General features: G+C 41.1%; 2 protein-coding genes across 2 annotated transcripts in view; both read left to right on the top strand.

Annotated features, from left to right (window-relative positions):
• lin52 (lin-52 DREAM MuvB core complex component) overlaps positions 1-761 on the top strand; it is a 13,009-nt gene extending 12,248 nt beyond the window's left edge. The window contains exon 6 of the mRNA XM_083683868.1: positions 279-761. Within this exon, the coding sequence (XP_083539994.1) occupies positions 279-334 (56 nt within the window). The 3' untranslated portion in view covers positions 335-761. The remainder of the gene's footprint in view (positions 1-278) is intronic.
• A 5,514-nt stretch (positions 762-6,275) lies between these two features.
• vsx2 (visual system homeobox 2) lies at positions 6,276-11,365 on the top strand (the record flags this gene model as incomplete). The annotated part of the gene is made up of 5 exons (XM_083683131.1): positions 6,276-6,690; positions 7,263-7,347; positions 8,267-8,390; positions 10,443-10,623; positions 10,998-11,365. The coding sequence occupies 5 exons, from the start codon at positions 6,276-6,278 to the stop codon at positions 11,363-11,365; spliced, it is 1,173 nt and encodes a 390-aa protein (XP_083539257.1).
• Between the last annotated feature and the right edge of the window lie 1,394 nt (positions 11,366-12,759).

Genomic DNA, 12,759 nt, shown 5'->3' with positions numbered 1-12,759 from the left:
TATGTTGTTTTCCATGTCCAGAATGAACAGATGTTTGTATAAATTACCTCCCTGTTTGACATTTCACAAATTAAAGACATGCTTTGCATTGCTGAGCGGCAAGTGTTGGGACTGAGCCTGAGATGGAGAGCCTGTAGACGCCTACGTACTGTAGAATACATTTTAGTCAGGTTGTAATGTCAAGCAGACTTCAAGCTTGAGCAATAGGTGCTCCAACATTTACAATTGTAACAATTGATATTCAAGACAAGTAATGTCATTTTTTGTTCATTTTCCAGCCAGGGAAATGACTAGAGGAAAGTTCCTGAACATCTTGGAGAGACCTAAAAAGTGAGGACTTTTGGGACTCTTCCTGTGATTGCTGACGACAACTACATGGACTGAAGTGAGATGAGAAGATGAGTCAGACCCATGCCTTTATGAATATACTCGTACCAACCACCACCATGAAGTCCTGAGACTGCTTTTCAATAGTGACACTGGGGCAAAAAGTAGGCCTATCACTCACTGCAGAGTTCCTCTCTGAAGAGTCAACAGGCAGCCACACTTTTGACCCTGATTTGTACATCTCTGTTGTCCACAAAGACAGTTCCATTTACTTACTTTTATAATGATTTGAAATGAGTTGCTTGAAATTCCCTGTTTAGCTTGTAGGACTGTCTGTTTTAAATGAGTTTATTTTCTGTATTTATTCAGATGTTTTATTTCTTTATTTACATTTTTGCAATTTGTCCAAGAAATTGTGTAATAAAGTCTTAAAATGAAACAAAAGTGAAATGTGAAAAAACTGAATTATGTCCTTAACAATTGTTATTTGTTGAATGCATTGACAGACAAAACTGTCCAGTATTATTAGATATCCATTGTAGAAGTAAATGTGTTTTTTTCTTCTATATTTGACATTTAAATTGTTTTAATTGAGTGTTTGTATCAACTTCAGTATGGGTATAGTTTTTGTTTTGAAGGGACATAATTCACATTTGACTGTTTTTGATGATGCAATTGTTTTTCTAGGGGATGCACAAACTTTTAATTAGGGCAATAACTTCATGCCTGTGCCACTCCAAAGACTGCTACACCTCTCTGGGTCTGGACATGTAAGGAGCTCTGACATGAGAGTGCTTCCCCCCAGTACAAGGGCATTTTTCCATCTAATGAGGATTGGAAGTAGAGGCCCTACACAAAACATTGCGTAAAAATAATATTGCTCATTGTCATCCCCGTTAATGAGAGTTGACATAATTACTAGGACCATTTCTTTTCTAATTAGCACACTTCCAGCGACGTTGGAGCTAGCGGCCGGGCAAAAAGGGAATCAGACAGGCATGCTGAACGGGAAACAAAAAGAAGTCCGTCCGGCATAATCAGGTGAGACAATGCCTCGGACTGTTCCCGGCTGGAAATGTCGCAGGGGCTCTGGCCATGCTGGCGGGCGCTCGCTCGCTCTCCGCAAGTTACACGTCTCCACAGGCCGCTAATAAGCCCCTAATTGTCTTTCCGATTCACACGGACAGAGGCCGCCACTGCCCAAGTGGCTGCACCCCCTGCCTCCAGCACAGACCCAGGTTCACCCCTCAGAAAATACGGATTATTTATATAATTCCCCCATTCCCAGACAGTGTGTGTGTTTTCTGTGTGTGCCGGAGTCTCCTGTGACAGGCAGGGTTTGGGGGGGAGGGGTGGGGGGGAGGGGGGGGTACAGCATGGCCTGATGAGCAGGAATGTAAGCTGAAGGAAAGTAAGCAACTTTTTCTTTTCTTTTTTTTTTTTTTTACCCCCACTGCATTTAGCATGGAGGACTTACATGTACAGGCCCTGTCCCCTGGTTATTTGTTTACACACAATTCATCTACTGCAGTGCAGTGCTTTGCACAACTTTTGAGTAAAGTGTTCAGTGTCGTGTGATCTACTACTGCACAGGTAGATGGATTTTTATTTCCGTTTATGATACTTAGAAGGCTGGAGGGTGACTGTTAACCCCAGAGGGTGTAGGACTGACTGGTTACGCGGGTTTACATAGCCTGTGACTGGGTTGACTGGTTAACACTTGTTGATATTGAGTGATGTACATTGATCGGTCTACTAAGCGTTGACACAGTAAGTGACCTGACGTTCCCAATATGGTGCAATCACTGGTGGCTGCTTGTCATCCACAGGCCTCCAGCCCCTCCAGACATGCTCCTGAAGAAACGGGTCATTCCCCATGGAGGGGTTGTCTATATAGGGAGGGAAAAAAACAAAAAACTCCATCCGTCAACAATGCATTGCCCTGACCTCTCGGAGACTCACTGCCCCGACAAATGTCAATCCGATGTGCCCTCAGGCCTTTAATTAGCTGTCAATTAGTGCAAATTAATCAACTCCTCGCCTAATTAAGCAATGCCGGCGGGCAGCTCCCAAACACGCCATTGTGGAGGGGCCATGAGAAAACTGGAGCTAGCAAACTCACTTTGCGTCCGGGACATCACGCCCTTGGCAGTGCCTTTGGTGGAGGGGGAAAAAAGAGGAACCTCTTGCAGTGTTTTAGTTTTCCCCTGACTCTGCACAAGATGTGTGCTGTCATCAGCCTGTAGTCTCCATGTTTCAACACTGAGAGAGGGGCTTGATTCAGCACCAGAACAGGCTGAATCACAAAATAGCTTCGATTTACCTTGCGCTGTCTGATTAGAGCAGAGAAATGCTGCATCCCCGTCATTGTATCTGCATAGTCTGGGGCGAATGCAGATGTATCGGTGTGTGTGAGGATCAGTGATCCTTCATTTTGATTGCACAGTATGAAATATCAAGCTCTAGCAATCTGCAGGGGCTGGGCTAATGCATAGTTATGTTACTGATACAGCCCATCGCCAAGCCCATTATCTAGTGACCTTCCTGGGAAGTGAAAGTTCTTTACCTATTCATTATTGCAAATAGATGTCAAGCTTTTCCAATCAAAATGAAGGCAGACCCCATTGGTATTCATTGCAGAGGGGGGGCGGTTTTTGTTTGCAACATTTTAGATATCTGGTGAGATGGAGAGTGACTTGCTGCAGTCATCTAAGTATCCTCTGGATATTAAGGTCAGGATTGCCACCTCAGGCACTCACTGTTCTTCTAACACACTACTTGAAAGTCACGGTTGGAGTGACCATGGAATAAAGATGCTTACAGGTGAAGCACATCATCTGTTAAATTCTCCCTCATTTCTGGAAGGATTCCTGTCAAATTCCTCCATGATCCATCTCAGGCCCATCCACTTCAGTGGGGGGGACTCTTAACCCCAGGCTCGAGGACAATCTCCATGATTTCAACATTACATTAGGCCTCCAACTCTTGACAGCAAGACGGGGAAAGAGGGAAGAGGGGTATGGATGGGACGACAGATAAACACATTTTTGCAACAGCTGTTTCCCTTTTAATCTGCAGCCTTCAGATGTTGTGGTCTTTGATGGGCAACCCAATCTACACGAATGACTGAACTAAATCTTCCGTTAATCTAGAGCCTTATTAGACGGCCTCTCCCCTGCATGTAAATCAGGGTGCAGTCATTTTCATATGGAGATCGATTATTAAAAGACATGCGGAGGGAGAGAGAGAGTTTCTTTACCAACAATAAACAACAAAGCCGCAATAGATTAGACCAGAAGTGGTGGTGGAGTGAGGGCAGGAACCTGCCTGTAATAGACAAGTCATCCTGACGCACACTTCTATGTGAATAGATGGCTTTATCTCGACTGGGAGATGCATCATTAGCATATCCTGATAACATTGATTTCTTCATTACCCCTAATGAAATTTCCACTTAATAGCCTCTAATTAGTTTCAACTGGTGACTGAGTAATTGCAGCAGTAATATTTTTTCTCCGTCTTAATCAGTGGCTCAATTTTAACAGTTTGGTGTAAGATATGACTTTGCAAAGGAAATCAGTCATGTTGTAGTTCATGTCATAAGTTGTTAGGTTTTTGATATCGTCCATGTTTCATTTACCCCATATAGCTGTGGATCAGATATGGGAATGATCCATATGTTCTGTAGGACTACATATGCTAGTTATGGTGACTGGACAGACCAAATTGGGGGGGGGGGGAAACACACAAAAACACTGTTGTACTGTAGGCCTATGTCAAATTAGCATTTGGGCTAATTTGATCAACCAGGCTACTACCCCAGCGCTTTCACTGTTTTTACCACGCGCCAGTAGCGCACTTGACTTATTGTATCCAGTGTATCGCCACATTTATTTATGCGTCGCATATGGCGCTTTGATAAGATTGGTGTTAGTTTTGTCTGCATCGGAGATTTTTAACTCATTATCATAAATTATCTCGGTGTAATTATCTGTCCAGATGTCCAAATTGTTCCACAAATGATCTCCAAGCGAATCCACTCCATCCGTAATGTAGTGATTGACGATAAGTCATCTTCTTACATGTAAAGACAAAATAATCCAGGGAAAAAGTTAACATAACAAGCGTTAACAGTGTTAGGCTATTGAGTGTTTCAATCAAGAAACGTGTCAGTGATGACAGGCCGTTGTTAGTGAGTAGAATCGGTGTGTGTGTGTGCGTTCGTGTGAAAATGCGCAGCTTGGAGTGCTATATAAAATATGCCTATCTCTATAAATGTCATACAAGTGGCCAGTGGGCTAAAAACATTGCGAACCTATAGATGTTATTTATATTATGTACCTGGCCCACGAGTGCGTGGTACTCCTATAAATGGTGGTAGGAAGTAAGAGAGTGACGTGGGAGTTAAACGGGTGAATTAGCCTATAGTTAGAACGGGCCTATGATCATTAGCATTAGTTACAGCAGCTAAAACAACAAAGTCGGGGTGGGGTGCGGGGGAATGATGACAATAACATAACAATAATAGTCTTGGTTATATCAAATTAATGTCCTTAAAAGCAATATGATAAACTGCATAAACTTTTAATTCAATGTATTAAAACTAAATTAACCCAGAGAAATAAATGTTTTCATCGTCCAAACTAAAAGCAATGTTGTCCACAGAAATAGGCTACATCAAAGCTTCTAGAGTAAAATAGCTTTGCAAGCACTGGATATTAAAATATGAATTGGGGGGGGGGGAAACCAATAGACAATTATGTAATCCGCAAAACATTCGATTAAATGGCAATGCCTTATGACAATGGCTGATATAAATGGCCATCTTTATTAATTATTCTCGCCTACTGATTTATGAATATGTCCATCGATATCATGCTCCGCGTAACATGATTTCATATGTTAACCTGATAGACTATACAAGATCTCAATTGCATGCTTCATTTTCCAAACGATCGAAACACCACTCTCACGCTGCTTTCCGTATATCTTAATTAAAAGTTAATTTGACAGAATGATGTCTAATAAATAGCTTCTTATAAACACTCACCGCTTTTTAAATTTTTTAATGTTTATTTTTTTATTCCATTTCTCATGTAAAATGTCCCTCTATTTTAATCTGTCATTTGCTGATGTGAGATTAGCAGTTTGGAGACCGAGGCAGAGATGTAGCGTCCTGCTGTCGTTTTGTAGGGGCTTTGATTTTCGTGTGATTTCCATCTGTAGCATCTGGAGATTAATTATCCATTCATGTGAGGCAAGGGATGGACAGGGAGATCATAGAGCTGGAAATAGCCACTGGAAGCTGTCTGGAATAGGCTATTCAGTGAAGAGGCTAATACAGCAAGGCCTATGATATTGAAATTGGTAACTGAAGATTGGGCCGGATTTAATTTGTCGACCTCAAATCGGCCTACTCAAATTAGGCCTATAATCCACATGACATTTTTTTTGTTGTTGAAAAAACAGAATAATTGCAATGTTTTAGGTTTCAACAAGGATGTGCATTCGAAAAGAACATGGTAAAAACAGAAGGCTATTTATCATAGGCAGGAGAAAAGGCTACATTTTCCATGCTGTTGCCTATTTCATTCGCAATAAATATAGGCTAGCCTACTAAACCATGATCTTCAAATCAGTCCTCTTGTTTCACCCTTTCCGTTTTAATCCGCTGGCGTTGGGGTTATCCTTGGCTGGTTTCAGTAGCCCTTTATGAATCTGTTTATGTGAATAAATGCGTACCCGACAGTGTGTAATGCATCCATGATCCGCAGGAATTCCGAATAGCTTCCTCGTAGCTGATTGGCTGCTGAGTTCTGACTCCTGTTGGGATGGACCTGTTGGATAAAAGGACCATTTTCTAGAGGGATCTCGTGTTTCATAGTGGATCGTGCACTGGGGACCAACCTTGTGAGACGATAAAATAGGGAATACTATAAGACACCATCATGACAGGTAAACAAGGAGCTGTGTTATCGGAAACTTTAAACGTGTCGAAAACGACCTCTCTCGGTGCGAATGGAGGGAATAGCACCCACCAACAGTCGAAGAGCAGCGCCACACATCCGCCCAGATGCACAGGATTCGGGATCCAGGAGATACTAGGGCTGAATAAAGAGCCGTCCGCTGCCCCGAGGCGTGCCCTGGAGTCTTTGCCAGCTGGGGCGCACCTGCTCGCCGCCAGGTCAATGCTTGGTCCCGCTGGTGTCGGAGTTGGCATGGGATTAATCGGCCCTGGAGGAATTCCGTCGTTCTACAGCCAGCCAGCGTTTTTTGAGGTCCTGTCGGACGCACAGAACGTCCACCTGCAGCCCCACAATAGAACTGTGGGACCTCTGGACGTCAGCCAGTCCGCAAGTTCAGGTGCAATACGATTTCATGATATCAAGATTATTTATTGTTTATAATGTAGGTAGGGTGAATTAATTGCTAAAATATTAATATTAGTAATAATAGTAATAATATAATTATTATGTATATTATTATTGTTATTGTTATTGTTATTGTTGTTATTATTATTATTATTATTATTATTATTATATTATTATTTGGCTGCTTTTATTGTATGTGATGTTGATTGTATGCTAATGTTGCCTGCATGTGCCTGTTATAATCAAAATTAAGACGAAATAGGCCATTTGAAGCTGAACTGTAAAAACATTAACTGTTCTGCAGCTATTAACGGTACTTATACTAATGTTATATAATGTTACGTCCTCTATTAATAATAGTAACGACATTGTAATATTAATAAATATTGCATGTTAATACTGACCCAAAATGAGACAGTTATGCATGTTGCAAATGGTCAATATTTTTTGCACAGAGGCCCACCAACCCACAATTTAATACCATCAAATTGCACCATTGTTGGATATGATCTTAATCCCTCATACGTGTCATTTATGGTTTTGACACATGTTTGATATTTACAGACTCAGAGGATGTGTCATCCAGTGAACGAAAACTCTCAAAGTCTTCACTCAGCCAGAGCAAGAAACGGAAGAAGAGACGTCATCGGTAAGCATGGCAAAATCGTATACATTCCAACACGTGATTGTAGCCTCATAACTGATTTATTACCTTGCCTCGATAACGGGTAATTTTTTTTTATTAATCTTTATTGTACAACGAATTGTCTTTCTTATATTGTAAATGTGTCCTTTGTAAAGAAAATAACAATAATAATAATTTTCATCGTTTTTTGCAGCTATCACATTTCATATTGTTCAATAACATTGAATGCAATTATTGAGATCATACAGACATACGACTAACAGATTGATCAAGGCCACTATTGCCATCTTTGTTTGCAAATAGGTCTAATGCAACACTTTAATAGCCCACATCAATTCTAATATACAGTAATCTGAGTCTGACTTCTTTAACGTTAATTTTGTAGTAAAATACCAACGTATCTTTTCATTATGTGATAGTGTACATGTCCATATTCATTTCGGAGTGTAGAGGTATTATGTATACGGTTTTGTTATTCATTAGGCTGATAGCTTGCGTTTAAAATATAGCGTTTTTGATCAACCACAAACATTTCACAATGATAGTCTTATACAGATAGAGTATCTAATTAGGTTGATCAGACAAACACACAAATGTTTACTCGGCATATACTTATATAACTTGCAGAAATGTGTTTTATATGACAGAAATGTATAGACTATTTATTAATTCCAACGTTTTGTGGACTTTTTCATTAATCTGCTACAAGTATCTACTCAGGAGTTAAACTTAAAGTTCACTGGCAAACACAATTGTTTATAAGTTTTGCCTTCATAGATTGTCATCGTGGATATATACAGGCCAATATTTTAACCCTGGATGAATTGGAAAATTAAGTGTTCATGAAATAACACAGAGCTCTCCTATCCAAATATACTACGTTAATTTCGCTAATTTTACCTGTTTTACATTTTTTTTACAGAACCATATTCACATCTTTCCAGCTGGAGGAGTTGGAGAAGGCCTTTAACGAAGCCCACTACCCTGATGTGTATGCGCGGGAGATGTTGGCTATGAAAACCGAGCTGCCGGAGGACAGAATACAGGTCGGTTTTTACCAAGAGTAGGAGATTCTCGGAATCGAAATATGCTTTTATTAGATTTATTTATTTATCTCTTGATTTCAGGCAAGAAAATGTTTTTGACTGGTGTTTTTGTGTACTGTATGTAGTTATTTTTCAAATCTCAGAGCAATGTTATGCCATTCTCATGTCATTTGGCATCTGGAATGTGCTCTGCTTTTGATGTTCAAATTGTAGATTTTCTATTGTTATTGTCTATTCATTCATTATAGGCTGAAATGCTCAAGAACTAATGTAGTAATGACTGCTGTCATACCTTATTGCATTGTTAGTTACCATCGACTATTATTATTATTATTTTTAATAATATATAAATAGAAATAGAAAGTCAACGCTTTATAAATGTTACTCATTTGTAAATGAACACATTATATTGTAGGCTACATGGTGTATATATATATATATATATATATATATATATATATATATATGATTTAAATGTCAAATATTGTCTGTAAATGCATTCAGTGCTGAACTGCAATAGAAAAAGTTGTCTAACTCAACATGCTGTTTGTGTTTTTGACTTTTGTCACTTTTACCTGGAATAGCCAATGCAGCACGAAACGCTCTACAATACCCCTCAATGCATAATAATAATAAAAAAATTGATATATAGGGATATGGGCACACTCTACACTTGACGACATAGGTAGCCCCTTAATGTTTTTCGGAGGAGGGAAGTGAGCCCACGTAAATCGAAAAATGATGCCTCTATCCCTGTCTGAACAAAGACACCTCTGCCTCGTCCTCGTCAGAGCGGATCATCTCTCATCAGGAGCGGCTGCATGTGAAACAATTTGTTCCCGAAGAGGAGCGCTAACGACCTAATCAAGCTATCAAGGCGGAAGAAGATTGCAGTGTGACCTGGACCATCCATCTGCCCGAGCGCCTTTTAATTTCGTTCTCATTACGGCTCTTCGCCGAGAATAAATAATAAGGAAATAAATAAATAAACGTATTCCAATCCTAAATAAAATTAACACCCAATTTTCTCCTCCAGTGTAATTAGTTAAATCAGACGAGCTCGCCTCCTTCCGGGGGAGGCTGGCTCGAGACGCGGGGAGTTCAAATGAAATAACTACATTGAATTTATTAGCACGGGTCAATAGCGCTGTTCCCCCGAGTCCAGCTCGTTTAATTTCCCGTGATATTTGCCCGCCTGTCCACCATCGATTGGGCTTGAAATTAACTTATTTTTCAATCAGCCTCGGCGTGCCCTAGGGGTCGCCTCTCCTCGCAGCTTCCCCCTCGGTTTCCTTTGAGAGCCAGCGAAGCAATTACGATAAAAAAAAAAAAAGTGTCTTGTATGGAATAAGGGCTATCATCAGAATTACCAGAAAAAGGTTTTGATCATTTTCGATGTAATGTCTGTCCCCCTCTCTCGAGCTGAGACGTCTCTGTGTGAGTCGCCCCTCCTCTCTTGTTTTGTGCAGTCCACACACAACCGTCAGAGGTGGCCAAGTAGGCTGTTTAACTGCCCTGTGTTGTGCTATGAAATCAATTTGGCCTCTCACTGAGTTGACAGATAGCTTGGGGCCCCAACAAGTAGTCATGGAGTCCCACACTTTGCAGTGGACTAGTGAAGTAACTTGATGTGTCACTATCCATCCACCTTACCACAGGCTGGCGGAGATGGGGCCAGGAGGCACATATCATTCACACCTGCTGCAGTCTGCATGGGAAATCGATTTGCTGAATCAAACCACATCTGTTTTTTATCTTATATGATGCCTGTCACCTGAGCCATAGTATAGAGATCTCAAAACATCCTACAGAAACACTAGTGTGTCAGAGTGCAGATGAAATGCAAATGGAAAAAAAACTAAATAAGAATATATTTATGTTTTTAGAATTTAGCGAAACAGGGACAGCGGACAACTTGTGTGTTGCCAGTGGGGCAGTTCATTCCGTTGAGGTTGTGTCAGTTGACCTGTTGACTGTTGATGTTGCCTGTGTCGGTGAATATTGCTGGCTTGAGTGCTGATAAGTGTTGCCTGCATTTCTCCTGGGTTACAGGTGTGGTTCCAGAACCGGCGGGCCAAGTGGAGGAAGAGGGAAAAGTGCTGGGGCAGAAGCAGCGTGATGGCGGAGTATGGACTTTACGGAGCCATGGTGCGCCACTCCATCCCCCTGCCTGAATCCATCCTCAAGTCTGCCAAGGATGGTATCATGGACTCCTGCGCCCCATGGCTGCTCGGTATGAGACTAGTAATGCATCTCTAACAAGGCTTCATTCCCCATGCATGCTCTTTCTCTCACCAAACCCATGTTCATACACTCTCACCATTGCTCTTTTCCCTTGTGTTTGAAGTTGAGCTTCTGAAATTGTTGTACATCATGATTTCTATTGGGTCCATTTTGTCCGTTTTGAGAAGGATAGTCAAGCTAATGAGAAAAAAACAAAACAATGACTATTGCCTACTATTGACTATTGCCGAGGCTAGTGCAGAAAAACTGATCAGCAAATATTGTTATGGATCTCCACACCACTCATCCATCTTCAATTTGACCTCCATTTTCCTGTTGTAGCTAAACCTAAATCGGACCTATTTCTGTGTTTACTATTTTCAGTACAAGATGGCTTTCCAATCAGCAGACGCTTTTCTAAATCCGAATACCCACCATTCTTTTCAGGGATGCACAAAAAGTCCATGGAGACGCCAGTCGTCCAGCCAACAGGGAAGTCAGACGTCACCCAGCCTCCGACCATTCAGAGGGCGGAGGAGTGCGAGGTGGAGGAAAAGAGGGCAGAGGGCAAATCAGCCATTTCTAAAGAGGAACTGAGGGAGAACAGCATCGCTGCACTCAGGGCAAAAGCACAGGAGCACAGTGCCAAGGTGCTGGGGACAGTTTCGTGCGAGAGGCCGGAGAGCAAAATGGCGGCAGAGGATAAATCCAGCGGTCCTTTGTGTCCAGAGGAAGAGGCAAGCAGTCCATAGAGGTCTTCGCTTCCCAAGGACTTTTTTCCCCAGTAAAAGACATTCATTTGCCCCAACTGCGCTCCATCATACGGGCTTGCCTAGAGTGATCAGTATTCAGTGTCCTCTGAGAGGTTTTCACATGTTAAACTCATCCTAGATCTTTACTATACTGCTTTAAAACTGACCTGCGTTAAAACTTGTCTTCCATTTTGAAGAGATATGAGAGAAACTGAATTGGTCACATCCTATTGACTGGTCAGAGGAAAACACCAATGCACTTTTTGTCTTACTTACCTCCCGACATTCATACAAATACTGTTGCTTACGTATTGATGAAATTGACATTGGTTTGATGTGGGTGTTTAGATTCCATACAGATGTATATTGCTGACAACCTCTATAACCAGAAGATACCCACCAAAATAATGGTTCTCATTTGATGAATACTCATGGACCACTAATTTAGTGTGTACATGTGTTCACTAGGATGAGACAATTGAGACATTTGATGAGACATAAATAGGAACAGTCATTGAGCCAAGTGTATATTTAATTCACGGCATCCATTTTTTGTGTCTTTGCTGACTGTGTTTCTTGTAAAGTTGTTTTAGAATGGTAAGGTATGGTTTGGGAAAACACCAAGTCACCAATCTGTCTCTTTAAGAGGAACACAGTAAACTTTGTCTTATATTGTTCTTATGCTGTAAATAATGGAAATAAAGATAGCTCACTAAGGCACTGTTTATGTAGTCTTGAAAATGTTTGTGTTTTTGTTTCATAATCTGTGTAATATGCAATACAAAGTATTAAAAAGAGACCCGATTTTTATTCAGTCTTGCTTGTCTATTATTTTGTGTGCAGTATTTATATAAGTGGGGCAATCTACTGTATCTGTATCTGATGTCATGGCCAGGTAAGCGTGCAAGAGTTTGGTCGTAGACCAGCTGTAGTAATACAATCCTCTGTATGGTCTCTATTTTCTGTCTTTTCCTCCGTCTCCAAGGCCTATATCTGTATACGTGTGATAACATGTTTATTATGGTTCTCAATCAGCAATAACTCCAAGACGCCAAGAAAACAGGTGTGTCCAATCGCACCACAGTAGTTTGTAGTCTTGTCATTGCTTGTGGCTCTGGAGCTGCATGGCTGGGCCGTTCCCAAGGCAGCCAAGTGCAGCAGTGTGTGCTGACTGTAATCTGTTGCAGTTGACAGGCTTCAATCTATCAGATTATACTATGCGGCCAGTGCATAGCGGACATATGGGAGAGCTGGTGAAAGCACTCCAGATGAGGTGCTCTCAGCCTGCATTACAGTCTGCTCCGATACATACAGTACTTTGTCAAGGAGAGTAATGCTGTTTTATCCTTTCATTTTTAATGTTTACACTACTTATCCTTCTCAGCCTTTTAATA

Source organism: Argentina silus (genome assembly GCF_951799395.1).
Source record: "Argentina silus genome assembly, chromosome: 13".
NCBI lineage: Eukaryota > Metazoa > Chordata > Actinopteri > Argentiniformes > Argentinidae > Argentina > Argentina silus.
The sequence above is the reverse complement of the archived record's forward strand: the minus strand, read 5'-3'. Positions and strand labels throughout refer to the sequence as shown.